This window comes from Hyaena hyaena, unplaced genomic scaffold (genome assembly GCF_003009895.1).
Source record: "Hyaena hyaena isolate Hyena2069 unplaced genomic scaffold, ASM300989v1 scaffold_1324, whole genome shotgun sequence".
In the NCBI taxonomy this organism is placed as follows: Eukaryota; Metazoa; Chordata; class Mammalia; order Carnivora; family Hyaenidae; genus Hyaena; species Hyaena hyaena.
In genome coordinates this window covers 107589-133608 of record NW_024081954.1, presented here as the reverse complement: position 1 = coordinate 133608, position 26020 = coordinate 107589, and the positions used below count along the sequence as shown (strand labels likewise).

The following is a 26020-nucleotide window of genomic DNA, read 5'->3' as shown; positions in this document are numbered from 1 at the left end:
GTGCCTGGGGACATGAGGATGCAGGCCCCCTCTGGGTGACAGGGCCACCTCTGTCTCGTTCGTCTCCTGTCCAGGCCCAGCACCAGCCTGGCCGCAGGGCAGGAGCAACAGTAGGCACAGGGAATGTATGAGCTGAGCTGACCGCCAGGCACACAGACATAAAGAATAAAGAGGCTCTTCTGTTGCTCCCGAAGGCAGATGGTCCCTTCCTAACAGCCACAGGGATTTCATTATCTGTGGCCAGCAGGTAGGCAGGTGGCTGAAGGTGTAGAGACTTCAGGGAAGAGCGGGAGAAACAGAAACGTGAGCACGCCACAGTCCCCCAGGCCTGCCGCGGGACCCTGAGCGGCACGCATGCCCAGCTCGCGTCCAGCAGGACGGAGGTAACGTCTGGCACCTCCCTCCCTCCCTGGGCCTTTCTAGCCAATGTCAACGTTAAATGCGCCACGGAAAATACTGTTCGGGCCTGGTCACTTGAGATCGTTCGTACTCTAGCGTCATCAAGGCTGAGCTTCTCTGTGAGCAAGTTCATGCATCTGTTGAGTTTCTAGATCCCTCATCTGCTCCCCATCCTCCCTGAACACCTCCTAATAAACACAGGGGCTGCACCTCCTCTCCACGCCCAACAGGGGCCGGGCGCTCAAGTACGTGCTCCTCACTGTAGATACATCTGCTGGCTCCTGGAAGTTAGGAGTATTAAAGAACTTGAGGACATCTCATTTCATAAGCTGTTTCTACGTTACAGTGACCCCCTTGTCTTTCCCATCCTAGTTAAATATCCATTCCTTTAGACGCTCCAAGAAATCCCCATTTCCATCCACTCAAGAAAGCGGACTCTGGTCTTTGGCCTGCTCTTGTGTGGATAACTTCTAACTTCTGTCTCCTATCTTCGAAATTCCAAGGCCCTTTAAAGGCGCCCAGGGATGTTTCGAGCAATGAAACAGTGGGCGTATGGCGTGCATGCCTGCCCCTTGATTCGGTCTCTATGGCGTGCTGGTAAGGCGGGTGGCCTCTCACACCTGGGAGAGGCCACTTTTGTGACTGGTTTGGAAGCCCAGGGCCTCACCTCGCACACGGACAGTGTCACGTGATGGGGGAAGGAAAACCAGGAATGACGAACCAACGCTCATGCTAACACGTTCGGAGGGGATTCGAACTCACTATTCCCAGTCGGCCAACCATTCTCCTCTCAAGAACAGACCAATTCAGGACGCCAGTGGACGCCAGGAGCAGTCCGGCGTTTGAAGGCTCCCAGGCCCCCCAAGCCCTGCCCCCGGGACCTCTGCGCCCTGGCCGCGCCCACCACCCCGGCGCGCCCCACCTCGTTCTTCAGGCTCCGGGCCAGGAAATGCTCGGCCACGTGCGCAGGCAGCACGTTCTCCAGCAGCACGCGGTTCAGGTTCTCCATGGTTTCTATCTCCTCCCGCTCTTTTTTGAACTTGTTCTTCCACAGGAAGTCTAACCTACAGTAATATTCATTCTGTTACAAGAGGACACAGAGGTAAAGAAACAATAGGCATCTTGTCCTGCCAGAGAGCGGAGGTTTTCAAGAGAAAACAAAAAGAACAGAAACAAAACTGAAAACAGAACCCCACGCAGAACTGCCACCCTCCCTGCGGAGCCCCCTGCTCCCGCCCCAGCGTCTTCCACCCAAGCCCTCGGCGGGTCTGCAAAGAAGCAGGTGCGGGGAGCCGGGAAGCAGGCATGTAAGTGACATGGGAGCGTCTTGCAGAGTTTCGCTAATAGCAGGTGGCTTGCATGGCTCTGGGAAGAGGCAGAACAGAATATAAACAAGGAAAAAGTGAAAAATGGGAAATCTATTCGCAGAAAGAGGGCACTGTTTGCTAATCTGCATTTAAAAACTAACCCTGCTCCCGTAAAGCACTTCGCCTGTATGATCTGGACGTTGTTTTTCCTCTACTGCAAATTCTGTTATTACGTATTCATTGAAAATTTTGTAGTTTTTCATTTGGGACTGCGCTGTACTGAGAGAATGGCATTATATTTTCCTAAACGTTCGTTCTGGCATCATTTAATTAAGACGGTGCCTGCTGGTGGAAACAGGTATTCATGCTTTATGATGTAGTACAATTTAATGTTTGCTTAAAAACTGTTATTATTGATGTTGTGGAAACAGAGAGGCCTGTTTACTGGCAAAGGGTGTCTTTGATTTTGGCATCATGTTGGGTCTGCTATGATGTAAGGAATGTACTATGGTGGAACAGCCTTGAAGGAATCTTCCTGTAATGGAAGGGCGTAATAGACAAGGTGTATTTCAGCACAGGGAGTAACTTCCCGATGAAAACATGCAAAGGAGAAATAAATGCTGGAGGTCTGTTTATTTTATTGGTTTGATTATTTATACTAATACAGTACACATGCACACACACACGCACATATACATACATGTGCACACATAAGCACACACGTGTGTGCATGTACCACACATACACTCATACATGCATGGACACGTGCACACATGTACACACATATACACACAAGTACACAACCTGCACACACATGCACGTACGGATGTGTGTGCACACGTGTGCACACACGTATGCACACACACACAGAGCCTCTCATGCACAGATGGCAGTTTGTTTTTTTTTTTAAATTCCCATTTTGGAAGCTGAAAGACAAGTGATCATTCATCAACGAGGTTTGATTCAAGCCGTGGATGATGTGCTCAAGCATTATTCCTCTTCCCCTCATGTGGAGTTTATTTTTACTTTATACAGAGGCATTTTTAAAAAAGATTTCAAAAGAGGTATTTTCAATGTTTGTTTATATTAAATTTTTACATTAACGCCAAATCTGCCACATCTGTAACCTACAGAAATCACCCACTGCACTTGCTGGAAAAGGGCTCTTGCTTGGACAACAGGTTGTATGGGTTGTGTGTGTACACCAGTGGTGTGGCCGGTTTTAAACTAAGATGACTTGCCAGTCTGTGATGGTGGCATCGGGAAGACATGGATACACATTCGAGATGAGACAAAGTGAATCAGAGAGGATCTCGGAAGTGGTGCAGGGCAGGTGGTGAGCCCAGCGCATGGTCTGGCAGGGTTTCTGTGAGCCATCCTAAGGGGTGGCTCAGGTCTGACTGATAGCCACCGCATCACAGGAAGCACTTGGTATGTCTCCTAACTGAAGGAATCGGGGCACTTTGGGACCATGTCCACCTGTCTGGAAGTGACATTTTGCTGTCTTTACCTCCCACCTCCCCAGTGCAATCTGCTGTGGGACCCTCTCCTAGAAGGATAAGCTCATTGGAAACTCAGGGGGAAGCCCCCAAAGGAAGATGGACGTTTCTATCCCTAGCCAGTTGAACGGATTCAGCGGTGTCCCCCAGAAAGACAGTTCTGAGTCCTCACCTGTGATATCTGTGACTGTGACCTTCTCTGGAAATAGACTGCAGGTGTAATTAACTTACAGATCTCGGCATGAGATCATGCTGCATTTAGGGTGGTCTGTAGTCCCAATGACTGTTTCCTCTAAGAGAAAGAAGAGGGGCATTCGACACAGATGTGATGGGAGGCCATGTGGAGGGGGCGGCGGAGGTCAGGGGAAGCCACTGCCTCCAAGACTCTGCGTGGCACTTCAAGTAAACAGCAGCGCTGCTCAGTGAACCTTCGCCCCTACCTCCTCACCCACCTCTCCGCATCTGCCGAGCAGCCGCAGAGGCTCAGATCCCACTCAGAGACATGGGATTCGCTCCTCATTTGTCCTGGTGATGATGACAACAACCAAGGGAGCCGGGAGGAGGCCCCCAGGCCATCTCTGGGAGCCTCGCTGCTCTGTTTCACACCCAACTCGGCCTCGAGGGCAGTTTTTAATCATGCAGTCCTGAAAACAAGCTGTGGGGGACTGGCGGGGCTGACCTATTTCTACACGGATGTGTGATTCTGCGCACTCTTGGGTTCTGACCTCAAGCCTCGCACACAGCGACCTCAGCCTACCTCTCAGGCCTCCAGGCTGCCACCTGCCACCTGTCTGGATCCCGAACAAGCCCACCTAGAATGCAGACCCTCATTGGCAGCGTGTCGTGATTTAAACTCAGGAGAAATACAGAGAATCTTCATTCTTCAAAAGAGGCCCTTGAGTTCAGGCTGGCATTTCTAGAACAGACTGTATTTCAGCACAGAGCGTAGTACCACGCACAGCTCTAGTCCGGGACACGGGTTCTGGTTTTAGGAAGGTGTCTTCCATACCCAGAGCGATATTTAGCATGCTAATTTGCTCAGAGAGCAAACACCTCACTGTCATTTCAAAAAAGAGGGTCATCGGCCTGGGGAGTCATTGGGACAAATGACAATGAAAATAAGTGGCAAAATGTCTGTCCTGTTGTTTAAAGAAAAAACACCTCGGGGATAAGTAACCCTGAGGCCATGCACATTTACGAAACTTAAATACATTATTTTAAACATCAGACGTGTGTTTATGACATACTTGCATCTTCAGAAGACTATGCAGAAGCACTACGTCACAGACTTTGAGGTTCTTGTTAGCCCAGAAGACTTGGAATCTTAGTAGGTCATTGGCTGAATGATCCTGGCTCACCCTGGCACATGCATGGTGCCAGCTGTTAAGGAATGATTGTCACACCGTCACTCCCATAAGAAGCAGTGACTATAGGTGTGGACAGTAAACAACAGTGTATGTACAGTAGTGACTCCCTGTGAGACTGGAATCAGCACTATTGTGTTAAATTAATGCCCGACCGTAATACTGAACACTTCTGATTGTTTATCTTATGCCAGAGAATGACAGATCGAGGGGCTGCGGCTGGATGTGACATCTACATAGTGTGGCAGGTTTATCAATTCATTGATCGATAAAGAGTTGGGAGAAATCAATTTGATTCTTGGCCCTTCAAATACACTGCTGTGAAGCAATCTGACCGATGACTCTAGTAGGAAAAAGTGCAGACAAAAATATCCTTGGGACGAAACGGAGAAACAGGTGACCCCATCGAGGGGGCGGCCATGTTTCCAGAGGAATGATCACTAGGGGATATTATGCAAGGAAGCCCATTCCTTTCCCATCTTTCACTTCTAATAGGGTTTCCTGAGAGTGGACATGCCTTTTCTCTAGGAGCCAGAACCGAAAGCAGATGAATGGAGGAGGGAGCCAGGTGGCAGGAGAACAAATAAAGAACAGGACATGGTTCAGTGGGTTAACTGGGATGTGCAGACTGTCCAAGCGACAAGCCAAGGGATGCAGACCCAAGCATGTGCCAGGGACAGGGGCAGGGTGGGACGGAGGGGAGACAGGAGCCTTCTAGAGCTCTGCAGCAAGACAACAGTTCAGCTCCTGGGAGACTCGGGGTGGGGGTGGGGCGGCGATGCACTGTAGCTTCCAGGGAAGCAGGCGTGGGTGCTCCTCGGAAGAGAACAGCGTTTTCAGGCCACTGGACTGGCAGCCACAGACCCGGCCTCTGCTCTGACTGTGCAGTTATTAACAACTTCCTAGTGTTTAGCTGTTTAATGCTATATATAATTAAGTTGGCTTTGCATCTTAGTCAGTTATTTCTATATATATCGTTTGTCTTACATTATCCATCAAAGAATCCCAAGCCAACTTTGGTGGACGCAGAGTGCCTGGTGTGGAATGAGTCTTTATTCTTTGGGCAATTGTCTTTGTGTGCAGTTACAGGAAGAATATTGTCCTTGAAAATCCTGCACCCACAACCTCTCCTTGGAGACCAGAAGGAGGGGGGAGCGCATGGAGGGATGGTTTCATTCTCCTGACAAAATACAATTTTTGAATGGAGGGCGGTATTTCCAGGAAGGACTGCAGATGACGTCAAAGGTATTCATACCCACTTCTAAGAAAGAGAAACAGGCCATCCGTTCTGAAACGCAAATAAAACCCCGGGCCAGGGGGTAATTTTCCAAATAGTGTCAGCTATCAAGGGAATGCCTTTGTAGGCTCACAAAACCTACATTATTTTGAGATTTCCCAAGGAATGGATTTACATCTCCACCATTCACAAAGTGTGCCTCTTGCGGGGAAAAAAAATGAGAGGACTTTTCCTTTTGTCTGTATCTACGCACGCACACCCCCGTTTCTCTTTGGTGATAAAATGACCATGATGCGTCAGCATTTGTTTGCATGAGAGCAGCTGCAATGCACATCAGCAGAGTATTATCATTATTACTACTGGACAGACTCTGTTTATAAAACTGAGGTAAGGTCGATGTACAGGCAACGTATTATTAACACGGATCTAGAGGGAAGTTATGTGAAAAGGCAGAGGTCTTACCTGTCGACCCAGAACGAGCAGTGTGATGAAGAATATAAAGAGAGACACTGAGCCCATGGTCTTCAGGTCTTTCCAAATGCCTGGTCTATTAGAGAACAGACAGACAGACAGACAAAAACAATACAAAACAACATACATACGGCACTTAGAATTCGTATATCAAGGAACTTGAGAACCTCCAGTGCATGTTCGACTGCAGCCACACACACACCTTTCAAATACATCTTCAAGCCCAGACTGCAGCAAAACAAAATAATCCCTATTTTGAAAGCTCAGTAAAAGATTCTTCCAAATTAACGTGGATGTGTTACTTAATACCAAGCTCTGACAAACAAAACAGAACAGAGGAATATGAATAGTAGTATTTTATGCATACTTCTGAGATCCATATGGACAATTTGCCATAGGATTCCCTCAACTTTTTAAGTTGTCACTTTCAGAAAGAGACTGTCTTCTAGAAATTAACAGTCGTGCGAGGTATACAAAGGAAGCAGGGAACTTAATTCCACCAGCTACTTTCACTTGGTAATTATCTACTTTCTTGTAACTTTTTTGATAGGCACTCGATCTTCTGTTCTCTTCCATATGGTTTCATAACACAGATGGCAATTCTTGGTCCACTGCCCCCTCTCTCCTCAGGTCCAGGTGGACGCCAGTCAGCAATCCCCATCCGTGTCCTCACCACAACATTCTAGGCAATGGTCACCCCACATATGAAGTTGGCATGCGGGGCGGGCCTGGGCTGCCCAGACGTTTAGTCAAGTGTCACTGTGGGTGTTTTTGTGAGAGTGTTTTCTGGATGAGATTCACACTGGAAGCAGCGACTAGAGCGGAGCAGACTGGCCTCCGTAATTCAGGTCAGCCTCATCCGAGCAGCTGAAGGCTTAACAAGAAGAAAAGGTTGACCTCCCCCTGAGTAAGAGAGAATTCTTTCCTGTCTGACTGCCTCTGATCTGAAACACTGGCTCTTCCTGGCTCTATAGTAGCTTCTGGCCCTCAGTCTCCAGGCAGAGACTGGCAGTTGCTAGGCAGACTTTGGACTCACCAGCCTCCATAGTTATGTGAGCCAGTTCCTTATGTTAAGCCTCTTGCTTGATATACATATGTTATATACCAATATCCTGTTGGTGCTGTTTCTCTGGAGAACCCTAGCTAATCCAGCAGAAAAGGAGCTATCTCCTGCCATCCTTGGGGAGTCCCGCATGGTAGACAGATGATGATCGCTCACATGGAAGTGAAGTTCTATGTAAATGGAACTTGAAAAAGTGATTATGTATGGAGAGATATCACGTAAGCAGCACAGGTCATGTTTAATTATATTAAAAAAGCACAGGGTATCACCTTCTGCTTGTGAGTTGAACTTGCTTTGAGAGTTTCCCGTCTCTCTACAGAGGGTTCAAGGAATGAACCCTCTGATGACATCTGACGAATCCACGTGGTAGTGAAGGAGCTCAGGTGGGCTGGGGAGTAAGATAACCCACATTGGAAGTGAGCACCCCTCCTCTGCTCTACTGATCTGTGGGACAGAGGACTGACCACTCTAAACCTCACTCTTACCATCAGCCAAAGAGGGTAACGATCCCCACCTTCCAGGCTGTTTTGGTCACTACGTCAACCACTGATAAACCTGGCACAGAGCCTGACGCATGGGACGCACTTCCTAAATGGCACCCATGAGTTTTAGTATCAACTACAGAGTGATGAGGGGTAGGGGCTAGAGAGGTAGAGAAAAAGATTAGAAAATGGAGGTTGGTGAATTTTGATTAATAGAATGGAAGATCCAAATGCAATGGAGGTTGGTGAATTTTGATTAACAGAATGGAAGATCCAAATGCAAAGGAAACATGGATTCCTTGCAGATGTGAAGAGGCAGAACAGCCAGTCTCAGTGGTTGAAGGGCTTAGGACCTTGGAGAACCCTCCAGAAAGGCTGAGCTTGCGTGATTTATCCTCCTGGGTAAATCGCTGGGCTCCAAGCATCTGAGTTCGTCAGCCATAAGGTGATCATTGGTTTCTCAAGTAAACAGACAGGTGCCACATTCTTGTTTCCCCAGAACGGATCCTAAGAAATGAAGTTGTTCCTTTATGAGCCTGTGACAGCTGTGTCTGATAGCACAGCTGCAGTGACTGAGGAGAACAGATGTTGATCAACAATGTTGGCTGCAATGAATATGAAATTCTTATTTTTCTATATTGACTATATTGACACCATATTGCCCAGTTAGAGAAGGCGGCACAACACAGTGAGTGTTCTCAGATGCACAGGTAGGTTTTACTTGTTCATGTTGCTTCATGAACCTTCCATTCCTTTATAATGCCAGGGGACTGAGGAAGCACCCCTGCCCCTGGGACCCCCAAACTAAGAGTCAAATGTTAACTCCCAGGTCAGGATTTGTTGAAGTTTCATCCATGTGACCAATCAGAACTCAGGTCCCCCTTGCATGCCCAGCTAAGGGACCAGATATCCCAGCCATGCAGAGCCAGTGCAGGTCCCTCTCAGTGATGGAAAAGGGGAGGTAGGACCCTCTTTATGCAGCTTGGGGCCTGGATGGGTTTTCAGTTAATCACACAGAAAATAATAGGAAAGCAGTCCTTATCTGGGACTCCTCACGTGAATACATTTGAACATGAGTTTAGGGGATAGAAATGCTGTGCTCCATCTGTCCCCCAGATCTGGAGGCTTAGTGGGGAAGAGTGATGGGAGGGGTGGGGACAGGGAGAGAGAAGGACAGGGAAGACAAGTAGTTGCTGGACGGGACCCAATGGGCCTCGGAAATAGCAAGACGCATCAGCCTGTAGACTAGACTTGTGGGCACACGAATGCCTTTCTTCCTCCTGACCCTCTCTGCCAACTAAGACGGACTGTGCTGTGCTTTCATGGATTTCATTTAGGCTTCTCAAAAACATATTCTGTTCATCCAGCCAGAAAGAATTGCTGATTCCTACAGGAGCTCTTTTCTCCCTTGTGGACCATGCATGGGATGAGTGCTGCAAGGCTTCTGCGGTTTGAGCGAGAAATCTGTCCATCTGCAAATGCATTCTTGGGTTACCTTGATCTTTGTGTGCATGTGGGAGAGGCTGGAAGGAAGGGGAGTGTGTAGCATGAAGGGAGCATCCAGAATAGGTAGAATCGAATCCCAGGATCTGGTCTAGTCAACTGTGTTGATCATCACGTTATGTTCCTAGAGCTTCTAAAACAAGCTGGGCGGCTCCAAACAATGGGAATTGGTCATTTCACAGTTCTGGAAGCCAGATGTCTGCAGTCAAGGTGTTGGCAGAACAGTGCTCCCTCTGAAACACATAGGGACAGCCTTCCTCGCCTCGTTCTGGTGGTGGGCACCACAGCATCATTTCAACCTCTGCCCCCACCATCAAATGGCGTTCTCTCAACGAGTCTCTGTTTTTATGTGGTCATCTTAAAAAAATTTTTTTTAATGTGTATTTATTAATACATGAGTGGGGGAGGGGCAGAGAGATAGAGACACAGAATCTGAAGCAGGCTCCAGGTTCCCAGCTGTCAGCACAGAACCTGACACAGGGCTCGAACTCACAAACTGTGAGATCATGACTTGAGCTGAAGTCAGATGCTTAACCGACTGAGCCGCCCAGATGGCCATCTTCTTATGAGGGCACCAGCCACGCTGGATTAGGGCCCATCCCACTCCAGCAGCACTTCATTCAGCTGAGTGCATCTGCAACAATCCTATTCCAAGTAAGGTCATGTTGTGAGGTAGCAGAGGGATGGAGGGGGACTTCACCGTGTCTTCTTTTGAGGGACACAATTCACCCTATAACCATCATGTTGGCCATTTATGTAAAAATGGCAGCTGGTTGGGTGTGAGGGCTCCTTCTCTCCCTCTCTTCTTTTAAGTTTTAAGGCTGAAATCCACTCTGGGCTTTCCCTTGTCCAGCTGTACCATTCCTGAGTGACGAGGTAGGGGATGGAGCGCTAACATAACCGAGAAGGTGTACTAACTCCATGACAGTTCTAGCAAGAATGTGACAGGATATGCTTCCCTTCCCGCCTAAAAATTGGGCCCTCGAGACTCAGATGCCCAAATTGAGCCTGTAGCCACACACCAATGTACAGCTGGCCCTCACCCTGGGGCCGCGGACGGAGCAACCATTCTGGCCCTGAAGTCTTCCGAGTACACAGAACAAAGAATCCTGAAGAACTGGGTGAGGCACTGCCCGGTGGACCAGTCTCTAACCTACAGGCGAACAGTGCAGGGGAGGTACAAATGACATTCTTTGCTCTCAGGAGAGAAAGCAGTCCAGGCATGTAGGCTTAACCATGATCTTACATTTGAAATCTTTATGTTTTCCTATGTGAAACAGGCTGCTATTATTTTAAGAAGAAAAGTACCTAGAAAAACTCAGGGTCATAGGAAAGTTCTATTTTTAATTCTCTGAGGCCCCTCCCTCCTGTTTTCCAGAGCGGCCAACCAGTTTGTGCTCCCACCAAAGGTGGAAGAGGGCTCCCGTTTCTGCATGTCTTCGCCAACACCTGTTGTTTCTTGTGTTTTTTTAAAAAATATTTATTTATTTTGAGAGAGAGCGCACGCACACACCCAAAGCAGAGGAGCGGTGGAGAGAGAGGGAGAAAGAATTCCAAGTAGGCTCCATGCTGTAAGCTCAGGGCCTGACGCGGGGCTCGATCTCACCGAATGGTAAGATCATGACCTGAGCTGAAACCAAGTCGGTTGTTTAATCGACTGAGCTACCCAGGCACCCGTTTTTTACGTTTTTTATTCCTGCAGCCAGTCTTGCCTTTTGGGAGGACAGTGGAGTCCATTTCCATCGAAAGAAACACTGAATGTCATGGACTTACTCATGCTCTCTTACTAAGGGTTCTCTCCTGTTCTTCGCTTCCTCTGCTCCTTTCTTCTTTGAGGTTTTATGCTCTTTGAAGTTCTGCTCTCTTCACATCTGAAAGGGCAGTCACCTCCTGGGGCCCTTATGAACCATCTCTGGGACAGAAATAGCTTGGGGCTTTCTGAGGCGGCTGCGGTCACAGCTGCTCCGCGCCTCCTGTGGCCCCGATCGGAAGCCTGTGCGCCATCTCTTCCCCTGGCCGTGTACCTGGCACAGTACTGACAGCCTCCTTTTGTTTTCTCTGATAAAACGTGCTCAAGTTCAAGTGCATGGTCTCTCTCTCTCTGGCCCTCAGATTCGAGCTGGCTTTCTGCCAGAGCTCGCTGCCTCCTCCACCACTGGGCGCGCAGGGCAGGGGGCCGGCCGCAGGGTTGGGGGTGTGAGGGTGGTGCGTGGAGCCCGGGGGGAGCCTGCGGGCCAGTGGCAGAGATCTGTGGGTGAGGTGTCCCCAGCCTTCCTGGGACGACTTCCTGATGGGTGTCTCGATGCATCCCTGTCAGGCTGTCCAGAGTCCCCATCTGTCCCCTGCCAGCCGCTCGCTGTCCCCGTCACGCAGCTCAGGACTCGGCGCTAGGATGTGGCCAGATGGGGGTCTCCCTGGCGGCATCTGTCGCGGCTGCAGCAGCGGGTGCCTGCTCGCACGGGAGGTTGCTCTTGGGCCTCAGCTGTGCCCCCCTGGGGGAGGCGGGTAGTAGAGTGAAGCCGTTCCTCTTACCCACTCCGTGCCTCAGACTTGTGCCTTTACCCAACAATGTGCTAGAACCTCTGCTCTGGAAACCCCGACTTGCGCAAAGGCTCTGTCGTCTGTGGGTCACTGGCCAGGGGTCCTCCCGCGGCTCCTGGCCCACGTCCCAGAGGGGCCTGAGCTGGTTCACGGCCACGGCAGCGCCCACGGCTGGGGTCTGTAAGCCTATTACCTGACGCGCCCACAGGCTGGTGGGTCCCCAGCTCCTACAAGGGCACTTTTGTTCCTGCACGGACGCCAAATCTCTGTAACAGAGGCTGGGGTGGGGGAGGGGCAAAAACGAGTGTTGCCCTGCTCTGCCGCGATGCCGAAGTCACTTCTGTCCTGCACTTCTGACCCTCCTAGTTCCTCAACGTCTTCCAGACGTTAGTCCACGCTGGGCCCCTAACCCCCTAACGCACTCCCAGCCGGCTCGCTCTCTCCTCTTCTATGTGTGCAGCATGACCTTAACCCGACAGTCCCCCGCGGGCCTTCTGGTGAGACACGATTTTCTTATGGAGACTTTGTGACCTTCTTGACAGTAGAAACGGTACTTCCTTCGTCTCTGTGCGCTCAAGCTCCAGCAGTCAGGCCCGGCACACAAAGGGTGTTCAACAGACGTGTGTTACAAACACAAGGGAAACTTCGGGGATGCCTGGGTGGTTCAGTGGGTTAAGCATCTGACTTCGGCTCAGGTCATGATCTCACGGTTCGTGGGTTTGAGCCCTGCGTCGGCTCTGTGCTGACAGCTCAGAGCCTGGAGCCTGTCTTCAGATTCTGTGTCTCCCTCTCTCTGACCCTCCCCTGCTCACGCTCTCTCTCTCTCTCAGAAATAAATAAAACATTAAAAAAAAAATAAACACAAGGGAGTGAGTGGACACATGATCTTGCTGCTTTGAAACCTAAGGGGCTTCCTTTCTAGACATTCTTTCCTCTGTGGCCTGATGTCACCCAAGGACAGGTGGCCTGAGCCTATGCTTTCTCAGAGTATATTTTTTAGGCTTATTTATTTATTTTGAGAGAGAGAATGTCCAAGGAGGGGAAGGGCAGAAAGAGAGAGAGGGAGAGAGAATCCCAAGTAGGCTCTCTGCTGTCAGAGCAGAGCCCAACATGGGGCTCCATCCCACGAACTGAGAGATCATGACCTGAGTCGAAATCAAGAGTCGGTCGCTCCGCTGACTGAGCCACACAGGTGCCCTGGCTTTTTTTATTTTCCAAGTTTTTCTCATTGTATTATTCATAAATGCCAAGGAAGACATTCTGGGGCTGGAGCGGCCACCCCACTAAGGCACACGTTCTCGGGGGGTGGCTGCAGCTTGGGAGAGAAGACAAAGGCAGGGCTGGCTCTGCTACGGATGTGATAATACACCTGACGGGGGCGGCCGTGGTTTCGCTCCATATAGGTGACTGCGAGTGGGACGCGGCTTAGATCAGTGTGACAAGATGCAGGGCCGTGCGTGGCCTCAGCATCAGGGGCTGAGGAAGTGATGGCCAGTCGTGTTCTGCACAGCGTGTGGGCACAGGCTGTGGGAAATCCCCCCCCCGCCCCCAACACTCTAAAATCAAACCAAACCGCCTAAAAATCGCGTTCTCTCCTGCAGGTAGATCCACATCCCAGAGCATTCTCTTTTTTAGATTAAATAACACAGGAGCTCACGAATGGTTGCTTTTCATACAAAAAAAGAAAGTTTGGTAGAATTGAGTAGCCCCAGGACAGACTTCCTTTTTTGTTACATTGGGCGGCTCAGATGACCCATCACCTCCTTTTCCGACCTCCCAGCCCACTGCCGGTGGGTCCCAGCCACTCAGAAACGTGTGTCCCTTACTCTCTGGAGATACAGAGACGGGGGACTCACAAGGGGAAGAGAAACTGAGATATTAACTTTAAAAGTGAGTTCAAAAATTGTCAACATTAACTTGGACACATGGTGGGCTGGCATGCACATTTGGAATGCACATTTAATTTACAAGAGGAGACATGAGAGGAATTTCAGGTGCTCTGGGATGCCCCCAGACCCTCCACCCCAGGGTGGGGGCAGGCAACGTTGTCCTGCCTTTCTGCTGATGGTGATTAATGCTCTAGTTCTCCCTCAAGCCTCTTAGTAAGCTCATCGATTGATCCCAAGTTGGGACACAGTCAAAATATGCCACAAAATCTCGAATTCTGTGTCTTGGATGAGACACAGGACAAACAGAGAAAGCAGAACAATTTCACACTGAAGGTGCTTAACTCAGAGCTCCCAGTGATATAGGTCTGAGTATTTCCATCACTATCCTTGACACAGAACTTTAAGAAACTTAAAATAATGTGGACATTTCTACCAGCAAGAAGCCAGAGCTCCCGAATGAGGCTGGACACCGGGTATTGCAGCTTTTACTGGCACGCCTCGCCTATGTGCCGTCCACAAAAGATTTATCTTTTTCAGCCAAGCGCCCAGATGGAGCTGGTTCTTCTTCTTGTTATCCACCCCACCCCACTGTCCCGTTCAAGCTCTCCACCCCCACATTTTTAGAATTAAATTAAATTTCAGAATTAAAGGCACATGTCCTACATTCAGGCGGATTAGCATAACGGCTGGGTCCATATGAAATGATAGCACTCATCCCTTGAGACTTTTCATTTCCACAAGAAAAAAAAACAAACCTCAGGAAAAATCTGACAGTACCGTGCAGACTCTGTGGCAAGCCTCTGACATGGGAAGGGAAAGCGTCTTTGAAACGAAAACATCTTCCAGCAATGGCAACGTTCATCAACATCATCGTCACTGTGAAGAGAGCTTGGTGACAACGGCGCTGGCTGAGGGCTTTGGGTGACAGTGTCATGGTAGGAACCGGAATTGCTATTAATTGGTTCAGTAAAACATCGTGTACTCACAGAAAGACGGAGAATGTTGTAAATGCCAAAGAATCAGCAAGTGTCTTCTTCTGGGCCTTCTAAATACCAGAAACACCCCAGCTTCTTTCCGCATAAGGTGACTTGCCAGAATCATATAAAAGCAGATGATGATAAATATTGGGGCATCACTGGCCTCTGTTTAATGAACTTTTAGTGGCACACTCAAAGTATTCTCCTTTCTTCTCCTTTAGAGCAGGCTTTCCACATTCGTGAATCTGTACGAGTATCTTTGACGCCATTTTCTGAATTATTCATGGAGCTGGAGTTTTTCTGGTGCACAATTCTGTTTTCTTTGCTAACCTTGTTGCAAAAACTTCCTGTACCATCCTTTTGGCTTGTCCATTGTCAATGTCAAGTTTAGTTCTGAAAAGGCCCTCGCACCATGGGTCATGGTGAACTCACGTATAGGACAACAATACAGTCCAACTGTGTGTTCAGAAAATGGCCTGGAACTGCCTTATAAGCGGAGATGCCCTCTCCAAACTTGCCCTTGAAATGTAAGAGCATGAACAAAAACAGATCCTGTTCTTAAAAAGACACATCTTCCATGAGCCTCGGTCTTCAGGGAAGCAGGTGAGGGGAGACTTCTCATTATAGCCAGTATTTGGCCCTTCTGGTTATGGAGGGGCACACTTGCTGTTATTCATTTATCTAACAGATATTTATTTAGCAACTACTTGCTAGAGGGCAGGCACAGTTATAGGCACTGTGGTATCAGAGTGGTACTTGGTTCAGACCTGCTCTTTCCTTGATTTTAGAGTGTGTTATCTGCCTTGCAGAAAAGAGTACAGTGGATTACAGAGCCCCGTCTGCCTCATCCAGGGGAGACGTTCCCCAGCTCTGCAGGGTGACAGGACCATGTGCTCTGTGGGCACACCCAAGGTGAAAGCCAGAAGCTCGGGGTAGTAGGAATGCTCAGTGTTGACAAGGGGGCCAGTCCAGTGGCCAATGCGGGCTCCAAGGGCACGGACTGCCACAACCAAGCACACATTCCAGAAAAAAGACCGGGGCAAGGATCAGGAAATCAAGAGTGAAAAGGGAGGCCAAGGATGCAAAGACCAGAAATAAGTCAGAAAAGGGACAGGACCAAGCACGCCTTCAGTGACACAGAGGAGCTCCATCAAGATTGGCAGTGCGGCGTGGCACCCCCGTGAGCCAGCTCCCTCCTTGAAGGGAGCCTCTGGCTTTGGGATTTAGGGTTGGTCCATCTAAGGCACCGTCCCAGATCTGGGGGCTTTTGTTTATTGGGTCAGCAACTACGCCATCGCCATCGAGGCAAAGGATGAGGAAATCTTTACCAGGTGTTTGATGGAGAAATCTCTTGAATCCTCTTGAACAAAGAACACGTGGGCATTGGTGGGTTTCAGGGTTCTATCAAACACACGTGGAGGCTGGAGAAATCAGAGGGAAACGGAGGGAGTCCGGTCTTAGGAGTCTCTCATTTGGGTTTTTTAAAAACATTTTTTTAAATGTTTATTTATTTTTGAGAGACAGAGAAAGCCCAACGCGGGGCTCGATCTCATGAATCAGATGCTTAACTGAGGCACCTGGGTGCTCCTCATTTGGGGTTAGTTTTAAACCGACATTGAGAAAATTTGTTAATTTCAAGGTATTCTGCTATTTTGCCAGAAGACTCATCTTTTGGTGGAGTAATGCTTGGGGGGTGCTGGGGCAGCTCATGCAGGAAGTGGGTCTGGAAGGAGCAGAACTGTATGGTCAGGAGGAAGACAGGGGGGCGGGTGTGCCCTTCCTCCTGGCACGACGCTGGCTTCCACTGGGAGTGGAGGCAGGTTCCAGAAGCTTCTCAGGGCAGCACTCTCTGTAAGGTTCTTACGAAGCCACCACCAGGAGAAACACACAAACGATTTTGAATGAGATGAAAGGGCTCGGAAAGTAACTTTTCTTCAACCAAGGAACTCCTCTACTGCAGCTCAGTTCTGATCCAAGACAGTGTGTCTGTCTCAGGTCCCCAGGAGTAATTTTCTCTCCATCAGAAACTTGCTAATCCAATTGCTTCTTTTTTCTTTGGATTGTAGCATATTCAGGGGCCTCAAATTTAATAAAGGGAAATTCAGTAGCGTCGTCTGCTGTGCATAAAAACTGGTAACATCCCATTTACATAGGGATTTGATGCTGGCTCTCTGGATATGGTAGGGAGATACTAAAGCACGTTTGCTTGGTGACTTTGAGAATTTATTGGACAATTAACTTCTGATTTCATTCTCCTCCTTGCTAAGGAATCATAAACTTTCCTTAATACCATTATGCATTCCTGCAACCCGACTACTCTCAGCTTGATTACAGATTCTTAGAGCTTCATGGTGTGGAAGACGATGGAAATTAAGTTACGTGAAGAGAAGGCACGGCTGTTGTGTTTCTGAAGGTGTTCTTATTGGTAAGAAACGTGCACACAGTGAGGGGCCCACCATTCTTCACACTGAACCTCTGATGGAGAAGGGAGTGGCTGTGCACTGTTGACACAAGCCATCTTTCTGGACCCACATATCTATAAAAATATTTAAGGCATTTATTTTACATTAAAAGAAATCTAGACATTTTACAGAGGATTATGGATCATGCCTACAGAAAAAAACTCGAAGCCTGGTGGGTCCAGAAATAAACCTAACACTTGATATAAAAAAAATTTGCTATTAAGATGTGTGATGGAGAATATCATAATGATTCCATTTTTTTTTTTTTCCAACAGGGAATAGATACTCATTCTAAGCTTATGGCAGGAAATTTGATGGCAGGAAACCTTTCATAAACCCAGAGAGGGGCTTGAGGGCTACTCTCAATGTTCCCGACCTCAGGACTAGATGCTATCACATCATATCATACGATCATATCCGGGACCAGATGCTATCACATCATATCATACAGTCATATCCAGGACCAGATGCTATCACATCATATCATACAATCATATCCGGGACCAGATGCTATCACGTCATACTGTAGGATCACATCTGGGACCAGATGCTACCACAGGTCTGTCTCTTCCTGCGGGTCAATCTCTTCATAGAACAGAGAGTTTCCAGCTACTAGTACCTCCTTCCACACAAGGGCAGTTTAGGAAATCACCCACACGATGTTTAACTCTGTGACTTGTGAATATATCCACTTACTATTTTTCCAGTATTTTCATGTATGTTGATTCCTTTGTTTTGAACTGGGGGTCCGCTTTGTCCCACAGGGTACATTTGGCAACCTCTGGAGACTTTTTTGTGGTCATGACCTGGGGTGGGAGGCTGTGTCTGGCATGTGGTGGGCGGGGGCCAGGGATGCTGGTACATATCCTATACTGCCAAGGACAGACCCCTTACCACCCGATACAACAGAAACTTATTCACTCCAAAGTTTTATGATGCTGAGGAAGAGAAACCCGAGGTTAATTTTTATCCGTATAGTACAGACTGGAGCACAAATAACCTCTCTAAACTTCCTAAGTGGACATGATGATACATCTTCTATATAATCTGTAATGAAGACACACATCAGCTCTCTGCATCACTGTTTTAAAGAAACTCCCACAAAATGATTCCCAATGGCAAGGATACCGCTAATCTGTGTTTACTCAACACACACTCACGTGATCAACGTCCCGTGAAACAACCAAGGAGAAGGAAGAGGGTGCAGGTTACCTCTCGAATAAGACCTGGCTGTAGTCGTCCAGGACGTGGGCGTGAGTGTGGAGAAGGATGGTGTTGTAGCCTACCAATGCCGCCATCATGATCAGCATCTTCAACTCGTAATTCACCCGCAGGAAAACCGAGCAGGAAATCAGTCCCAGAATGCAGCTGTAGATAAAGTACTGGAGTGGGGAGAAAAATCAGAGGGACATTTAGGATCTCTTCCGAGAAATGCTGGAATAGGATTTCCCACTGGGGATCACCTCCACCAAGCTCACTCACACAACTTCCAATCTGCCTGTTTTTTGGCCCAGAGGTACGTGCCCAATAAGAATAATTGTGCATATTGCCAAATGGAAATAATGTTTAACAGTCTACATAGTAGGCAGATCATCACGTGCAAATGTCATTTGCTCCTCGAAAATGAAAACCATGTGACTCTGTACACAGGTATCTGTTTTAAAAGTTAGTACGTAGAATCTCTTTAGGCCTTTCAATTCTTAATTTATGAAGAGGATATAAACGATTACTGGTAGTTCTGTTAAAAGCATATGGAAGCCTTGGCATTTTACTAAAGGAGAAACTTCGGGTCCAAAGCAGAGGGGATTTAATGAACTGAAAGCTTTGGCCAGGGTGCGTCACAGATTCCCTAGAAGTGCACAGGCACACGAGGAAATGGGAAGAAGGAGGGTGGCGGGAAAAAGCCAGCACATGGCATCCCGTCGCCCCCAGAGGGGTCAGCAGTGCCATGCCTGCCCCACGCTGGTGCCCCCTCACTATTTGCCCTGCTGGACATCACCGAGATGCGAGGGCCCCAGGGCCCATCTTACTCTGCTCATTCATTAGCGGGGTTACCAGTGACCCACCCCGGCTGTGGTGCATGTCTTCATCTGTAAAATGAGGGGAAGAATGTCATCCTTTCTAAAAAAAATATTTATTTATTTTGAGAGAGAGAGAGAGCACAAGCAGGTGAGGAGCAGACAGAGAGGGAGAGAGAGAATGCTAAGCAGGCTCCACAATGTCAGCACAGAGCCCGATGTGGGGCTCGATCCCACGAACCGTGAGATCATGACCGGAGCTGAAAACAAGAGTCAGACATGTTATAACAGACAGCCGCCCAGGTGCCAACAATGTCATCCTTTTAAATCACTAAAAAGGACAAGCAAAGCTTGGGGCCCAGAGCTCTGTCAGCCAGGAGGCCCGCGTTAAGTGGGGAGGGTTGCCGGGCCCATGGGGCCTCTACCGGGCGACACCTCCATGCTTTCAGGAACTAGGGTTAGCAGCTACCAGCATTTCTGGAGCAGAAGCAGCACTCAATAAAGTTTAATAATATAATGAAGCATAGATCTGACTGATGTCTGATAAACCTGTCTTTAAAAAATAGCCCAGGTGTAAGCCACTCAATTTTAGTTTCATTATATGGAATAAGCCATGTATGAGCTGCCTATTTTTTGGTCATTTTAGCTCTTTTATTTCCCTGGCCGAGGCCACTCTTGGTACGCTATCTGGAAGGCCAGTGGTATTAGCTCATCCATCCTGCTCTTGGGGAAGAGAAGTCGAGAAGCGAGGCACCCTGGTCACACAGAGCCCCTCCTTGTCTGCGAGAGGGAGGCCTGGTGAGTGGGGCGGCCACGCAGGAGCTAACGCAGACCTGTACGCCCGAGGACTTGGACTTGGCATTTCAGTTCACGAGGAAGACCAGCCACTGCCCTCAATCACACAGCCACTGGGTCGCTCTTTAGGAGGTGAAGCTTTCCTGAGCAAGGTGGCCTTCCAAGTGGCCACATTTTACGGGACACGGAGTGCCCGTAAGCAGAGTTTCCGTGGCCCATATGACCCCCCTGAGGGGAGTTTCCCTGCTACCCTGACCCCACTCCCCTACAACAGGGAGCAGCGGCAGGAACAGAGGAAAGAAGGGTGTCCTGATCGGACTGTTCGGGCTGGCCGAGTGGAAAGACAGAATGGAGGTGTCTGTGACAGTGGGCAGGGAGTCCTGGCTCAGTTTACCCCGAAGCAGGAGGTGGGGGAGGGGCGTGTACTCCCAAACCAACCCTGATTTTCATGGAGTTCATGTGACCTCAGCTTGGCGACTAAGTCCCCAGCTGAGGGGCAGGCGTGAGGGCTCAGGGACAGGAGGCACGTCAGGTCTGGGGACAGACACACAGACACAGGACCCAGGCCAGGCAGGTCAGCAGATCCCCGGGGGGTCCCCTCCGGGGCGGCGCACGGCAGCGTCAGAGGGAGCCTCATTTCTACTGACCCCAAAGGATAACAGGCCTCTCCGTCTCATGTCTCCTGTTGCAGTTCATGTTGCTGCAAATTCACTGTTCTTTCTGAAAGTATCACTCTACCACGATGGGTTGGAAATTTAAAACAACAACAACAACAACAACAAAAACTAAACTAAATGAACAGAGGAGGCCTTCCCCACAGAGTCTGAGAGGCCCTCGTTTACAGCCCGGGGATCTTCGCATCAGCAGCGGAGAGATTCTAGACCAGCTACTCCAAGCCCATGACACTGCCTTGGGGGCTGGCAGTGGGGGAGGCTCTCAGGTTCAGACAGGATGCTGCTAGTGAAAGACTGCGGAAGACCTCAGGATGAACCTCGTCAACCAGTGTGTCACTGTGTGTATCAGTGTGTGTGTGTGTACCTTGCGGGGGGTGGGGGTGGGGATCATACAGGTTTCCTGGAACACCCCTCCTTTGAAGTAAGTGCCAACACCTATACAGATAGAGCCTATGGTTTCACATTTTTATTTTATTTTATTTTATTTTATTTTATTTTTATTTTAATGTTTTGTTTATTTTTGAGACAGTGAAAGAGAGAGACAGGGCGGCAGCTGGGAAGGGGCAGAGAGAGGGAGACACAGAATGGGAAGCAGACTCCAGGCTCCAAGCTGTCAGCACAGAGCCTGACGTGGGGCTCGAACCCACGAACCGTGAGATCATGACCTGAGCCAAGTCGGACGCTCAATGGACTGAGCTACCCAGGTCCTCCTAGTTTCATATTTTAAAATTCATTCTTAGGCTTTTAAAAAGTTCTCCTATTTCAGGAATGTCTACTGAAAAATATACATTAATGGGAAGTAGCATTTAGTCATTTACGACTAAACAGCCTTTCTAGAACACTTGGAGGCCACGTACAATGTCGTCTGGGAATTAATTAAAGGTAGGCTGGCAGCCTGCAGAGTGACGGGGGTGTGTGAAGGGGGTGGGGCGGCCGAGAGGGCCAGGCTGGGGGTTCTGAAGATCGGCTGTCTCTAGCACATAACGCAGCTGCCAGGGTGAACGCCGACTGGGCAAGAGTTGGGGCAGCAGGCTCTGGCACCGACCTCTATTAGGATGTAATTACTAGTGACCTTATTTCCACATAATTTTGATGTAGCTGGTATGTTATTAGTTAATGGTTGTCTTACTCATTCATATTGAAAATTATTATTTTAATTACTAAATATCATTTGTTAATATCCATTAAGATTAGGTGAACAAAGTTAAATTACCTAATGTGCTTATTAACAGGTTTGATACAGCTAGTCGATGAAATCGACTTGCATTCTTATGCCAAGGGAACAGCTGCTATTATCTTGGATACTTCACTTAAATCTCTTTTGGCCTCAGTCTCCTCAGCTGGAAAATGGGAGTTCCAATAATAGCGAACTCACAGGGAAGATCTGCAGATATAAATGATATAAATACCGATATGGTATGAATGGCCTAGATGGCAAAAATCCTTTGTGATAGATTCTGTTGGACATTTTAACATGACTTCCCCCCGCCGCCCACTACAGGAATAACACATCTAGTGTTAAAAACTACAAAATATATAAAACTAAGGGTCTCCTATAATCTCCAACAGCCAACTTGAGCCACTATTAATTATTTTGGGTAATTTCCCCAGCCTCTTTTTGTGGGGAGTGTGCTACTTATTACTGATAATTTAATACTACTCAATACTGATACTGGTATTTTAAAAAAAACTGGGGAATACCTGGGATGTTTTTAAATGACAGTTTTCAATTAATCATTTCCTGTGAATATATATTTCTATGTCATTATATATGTTGCTACAACCTATTTTGTCTGGGCTGGATATAACTAAAGAGCAGAATTTATTTAAACCATTAAATTTGTTCTAACTCGTAAGTTATTTACTTTCTTTGTTTCTGGTGTTCAAGAAACACTTTGATGAGCACCTTTGCTGCTTAGCATTGGTGCCTGTAAGATTAATTTCTAAAATTAGTATTGCAGGATAAAAAGTATGTCTGTGTTTATGTTTCCTGATGACTACTGCAGATTGTCGTCAGGGAGAGTTACATCGCTTTATAGCACCTGCAGCCATGAATGTGGACAGTCCCGCCCACTCCCTTGTCGAGCTCAGACATCACGTACTGTGGGGTTGGAGAGGAATCATGTAGAAGGTGTGTGCATCCACAAATGGCTTTCTCGCTGTTCCCTTCGATCTATGAAGGGGGAAGCCCGGCTGTTTCTGGCTCCCCTGGGACTCTTAATCACTCTAATATTGGAGTTTCTGTGCAGTGTGTGAGCACATGGGGGTCCCCTGGCAAAGCCCATCACCATCTCTCTTTCTGACGACTTATTACTGGGCCAGCAGTGGCTGGTTGACAAAATTCTACCTAAATTTTAAAGAGTCTATTGTGTATTCTTAACCATTTTTTCAGAGACTCCCTTGTCCCTCTGCTACCAGCCTGGTACCCCCGTGCGAGCTGGCGCCATTCATTCTAGGAGGGAGGGCCAGACCACAGTTCATCTAAATCTTTCTCTACAGAAGGCGGCTTCAAATTGCCCACAGTGAGATCACAGCCAATAAACCCTTGCCATGCATCCTGCCTCTCACTCTTCGCATAACAAAAACAGAAAAGCTGTAGTCTAGCGCTCATGGGGGGTTATGATAATGCCTAAAATGAGAAGCAGGGCCCCTTGGACAAGGGACGGATTTACACCAGGCTTTCTTCCCATGCCCGCGGGGACACCATTAGGGACCTTGGTCAACCTGCCTCAGAAGCCCTCTCAGAAACACCACCAGACACCCCAACTCTGCGTGGAGAGCTGGCGACATCCCAGGAAACTGAAGACAGGAGATGGGAAAAAGGACCCAAGCCAAACATCAAGGGAACAAATCAGCGAAAGGAGAATGAAGAAGGGAATCTGCTTTATTACCATGGCTGATGGAGTTTAAAAAATTGGCCAAGATTTTTAAAGTATACACACTAAATCATCAGTTTCAGACTCCAGAATAGTTCCTTTAGCAGTCTCGAAACTTGACTCTACGGGACAGAAAACAGGTGGGCATAATCTACTTTAGATGATCATGTGGGAAAGGAGACTAGCAAGACTTTTTTGCATTAATGATTCATGAAACGAAGTTACTAAAAGTAAATCACTGACTTAAACCTGTTCACTTAAAAGACTGACGTATTAGCAACTTTTGACATTGGAATCTTGGCCCTTCTGGACGGTGGTTACACTGAGTCAGTCGGCAAGGATTATTTGAGGATACAAACAGTGGGCAGCGTCTGGGGCCAAAGGAGAGGCAGAAACACGACAGGCAGTCCCGTCACCAGCAAGGAAGCCAACGCTATTCCACGGGGACAATTAGCAAAACCCATCCGCGAGGAATCCAGAGCTTCAGTGACATACAATCCAATGTCAAACGCTGAGATACATGCTATAAAATGTAGCAATAACAGAATAAAAGCAGAGACATCTGATTTGCCCGTGTGTCTAATCTGTGTCCTCCAGCCCCGGCTTCTTTTACCGAGGGCTGGCGCATTTTAGCTGGTCGGGGCTTCCTCAGGTATGGCCACCAAAGAGGAAAAGTAACATCTACGGCAGGTCAGAAAGTGGACGCCATCCCGTTAAATGGGCTCACAGCTTACAGCAAAACAACACAGAGCAATAATAATAAGTGAAAGGCTCTTACCGGGAGGAAAAACAAATTGTGTGCGCGCAGAACTGCTGCCTGATTACTTAAGGCAGAGAGACTTGTGTTTGATGTATTGGCAGTTGGAGGAATTGTTTTCTCTGGGTCGCTCAGGAAAAACTGCAAAGAAAATGTTTTTTTTCAATGAATTAATGCCCAAGAGATTAAAGAGTTAGCAGGTGGGTGCGAAATTATTAATGACTGTGTCCCCCCTCCCTTCCCCTAAGCAGGAGTATGTGGGCAATCAGGTGTCTGCCTTTCAAATGCTAAGAGCTGCATCTTCTGTTTGAAGCTTGGAGAATTTCTAGGAAACAAGGAAATAGCTACTTATTGTAGCGCGCCACACTTCTGGTGAATTCCAGAGCTACAAGACAATATTAAAGAAAACAAACACTTCCACACTTCTGTTAGGTACTGAATTAGAAATGCACAAAGCAAAAGGGCAGAGGGCTTGGTTAGAATTATGTCTGAGGATGAGATCATCTTGCACACAGATTCAACTCTCTACCGAGAAAGGAGAGCCTTCAATTTTTTTTTCAGTGTCTTTACCATCTTGCTTCAAACATTAACCGGGTCGATGGAGATTCTGACTTTAAGAAATTAATTGTGTGAGCAAAATGCACTACCCGGCGTCAGCATTTCTATGTATTTTTGTGAGCGCTTCGCAGCTCAGGATCATGAAGGGTAAAATGTTGAGAGGGTGAACGCTCTGAGTAAGAACTGTTGGAAAGGGGTCCTCATTCTGTGAAAAAAGGAATCCTGAGAAAACTAGCTCTTAAGTCATGGTCACCTGTATCAGCACCCGGAAGGAAAGTGTCATCCAGTTAGCAAGGTAGAAGGAGTTCAGTCTCTGTCTCTCTTTCTCTCATTTTCTTTGGTTTTTCTGTTTCTCTGTGTTTCTGTCTTTCTTTTTCTTTCTGTCTCTTTCTTGGAGAAGCTGCAGCACACGCTTTTTTTTTTTTTTTTAATGTTTATTTATTTTTGAGAGAGAGACACAGAAAGCATGACTAGGGGAGTGGCAGAGAGAGGGAGACAGAGACCTGAGGCAGGCTCCATGCCAACAGCACAGAGCCCGATGTGACTCAGACTCACAAACCACGAGATCATGACCTGAGCAGAAGTTGGCGGCTTAACTGACTGAGCCACCCAGGTGCCCCTGCAGCGCACACTAATGAGGTGGCCATGGACCAGCCACTTTTCCGTACTGTGGCTGAGGGTCAGGGAAGTGCCTGCTTAAAGGTAAACCAGGAATCACTCTGGCCAGGTACCCTTCACTGAGAGAAATGCATCTCATCCAAAAACTAGATTGTGTTTTCTGCACAGGGCTAACCATACATATTCAAGGGTTAAATGGATAAAGAAAATGTGGTGTATAAACACACACACACACACACACACACACACGCACACACGCACACAGGCACATGCCTACACACATACTGAAATATTACTCGGTGATGAAAAATGAAATCCCGCCATTTGCAGCAACGTGGATCGAATTAGAGGGTATGATGCTAAGGGAAATTAGTCAGAGAAAGACAAATATAAGACTTTACTTACATGTGTAACTTAAGAAATACAACAGATGAACACAGAGGAAGGGAAAGAAAAATCAAACAAGAAAAACAGGGAGGCAAACCACAAGAGATTCTTAAATACAGAGAACAAACTGAGGGCTTCTGGAG

The 26020-nt window shown here is 47.9% G+C and overlaps 1 protein-coding gene across 1 annotated transcript in view; it reads right to left on the bottom strand.

Annotated features, from left to right (window-relative positions):
• The window catches only part of ADCY2 (adenylate cyclase 2), a gene marked incomplete at its 5' end in the record, with an annotated part of 137973 nt that overhangs the window by 36989 nt on the left and 74964 nt on the right, over positions 1-26020 (bottom strand). The window contains 4 exons of the mRNA XM_039223317.1: positions 1322-1480; positions 6269-6353; positions 18407-18576; positions 24336-24455. Coding sequence (XP_039079248.1) covers positions 1322-1480; positions 6269-6353; positions 18407-18576; positions 24336-24455 — 534 coding nt within the window. The remainder of the gene's footprint in view (positions 1-1321; positions 1481-6268; positions 6354-18406; positions 18577-24335; positions 24456-26020) is intronic.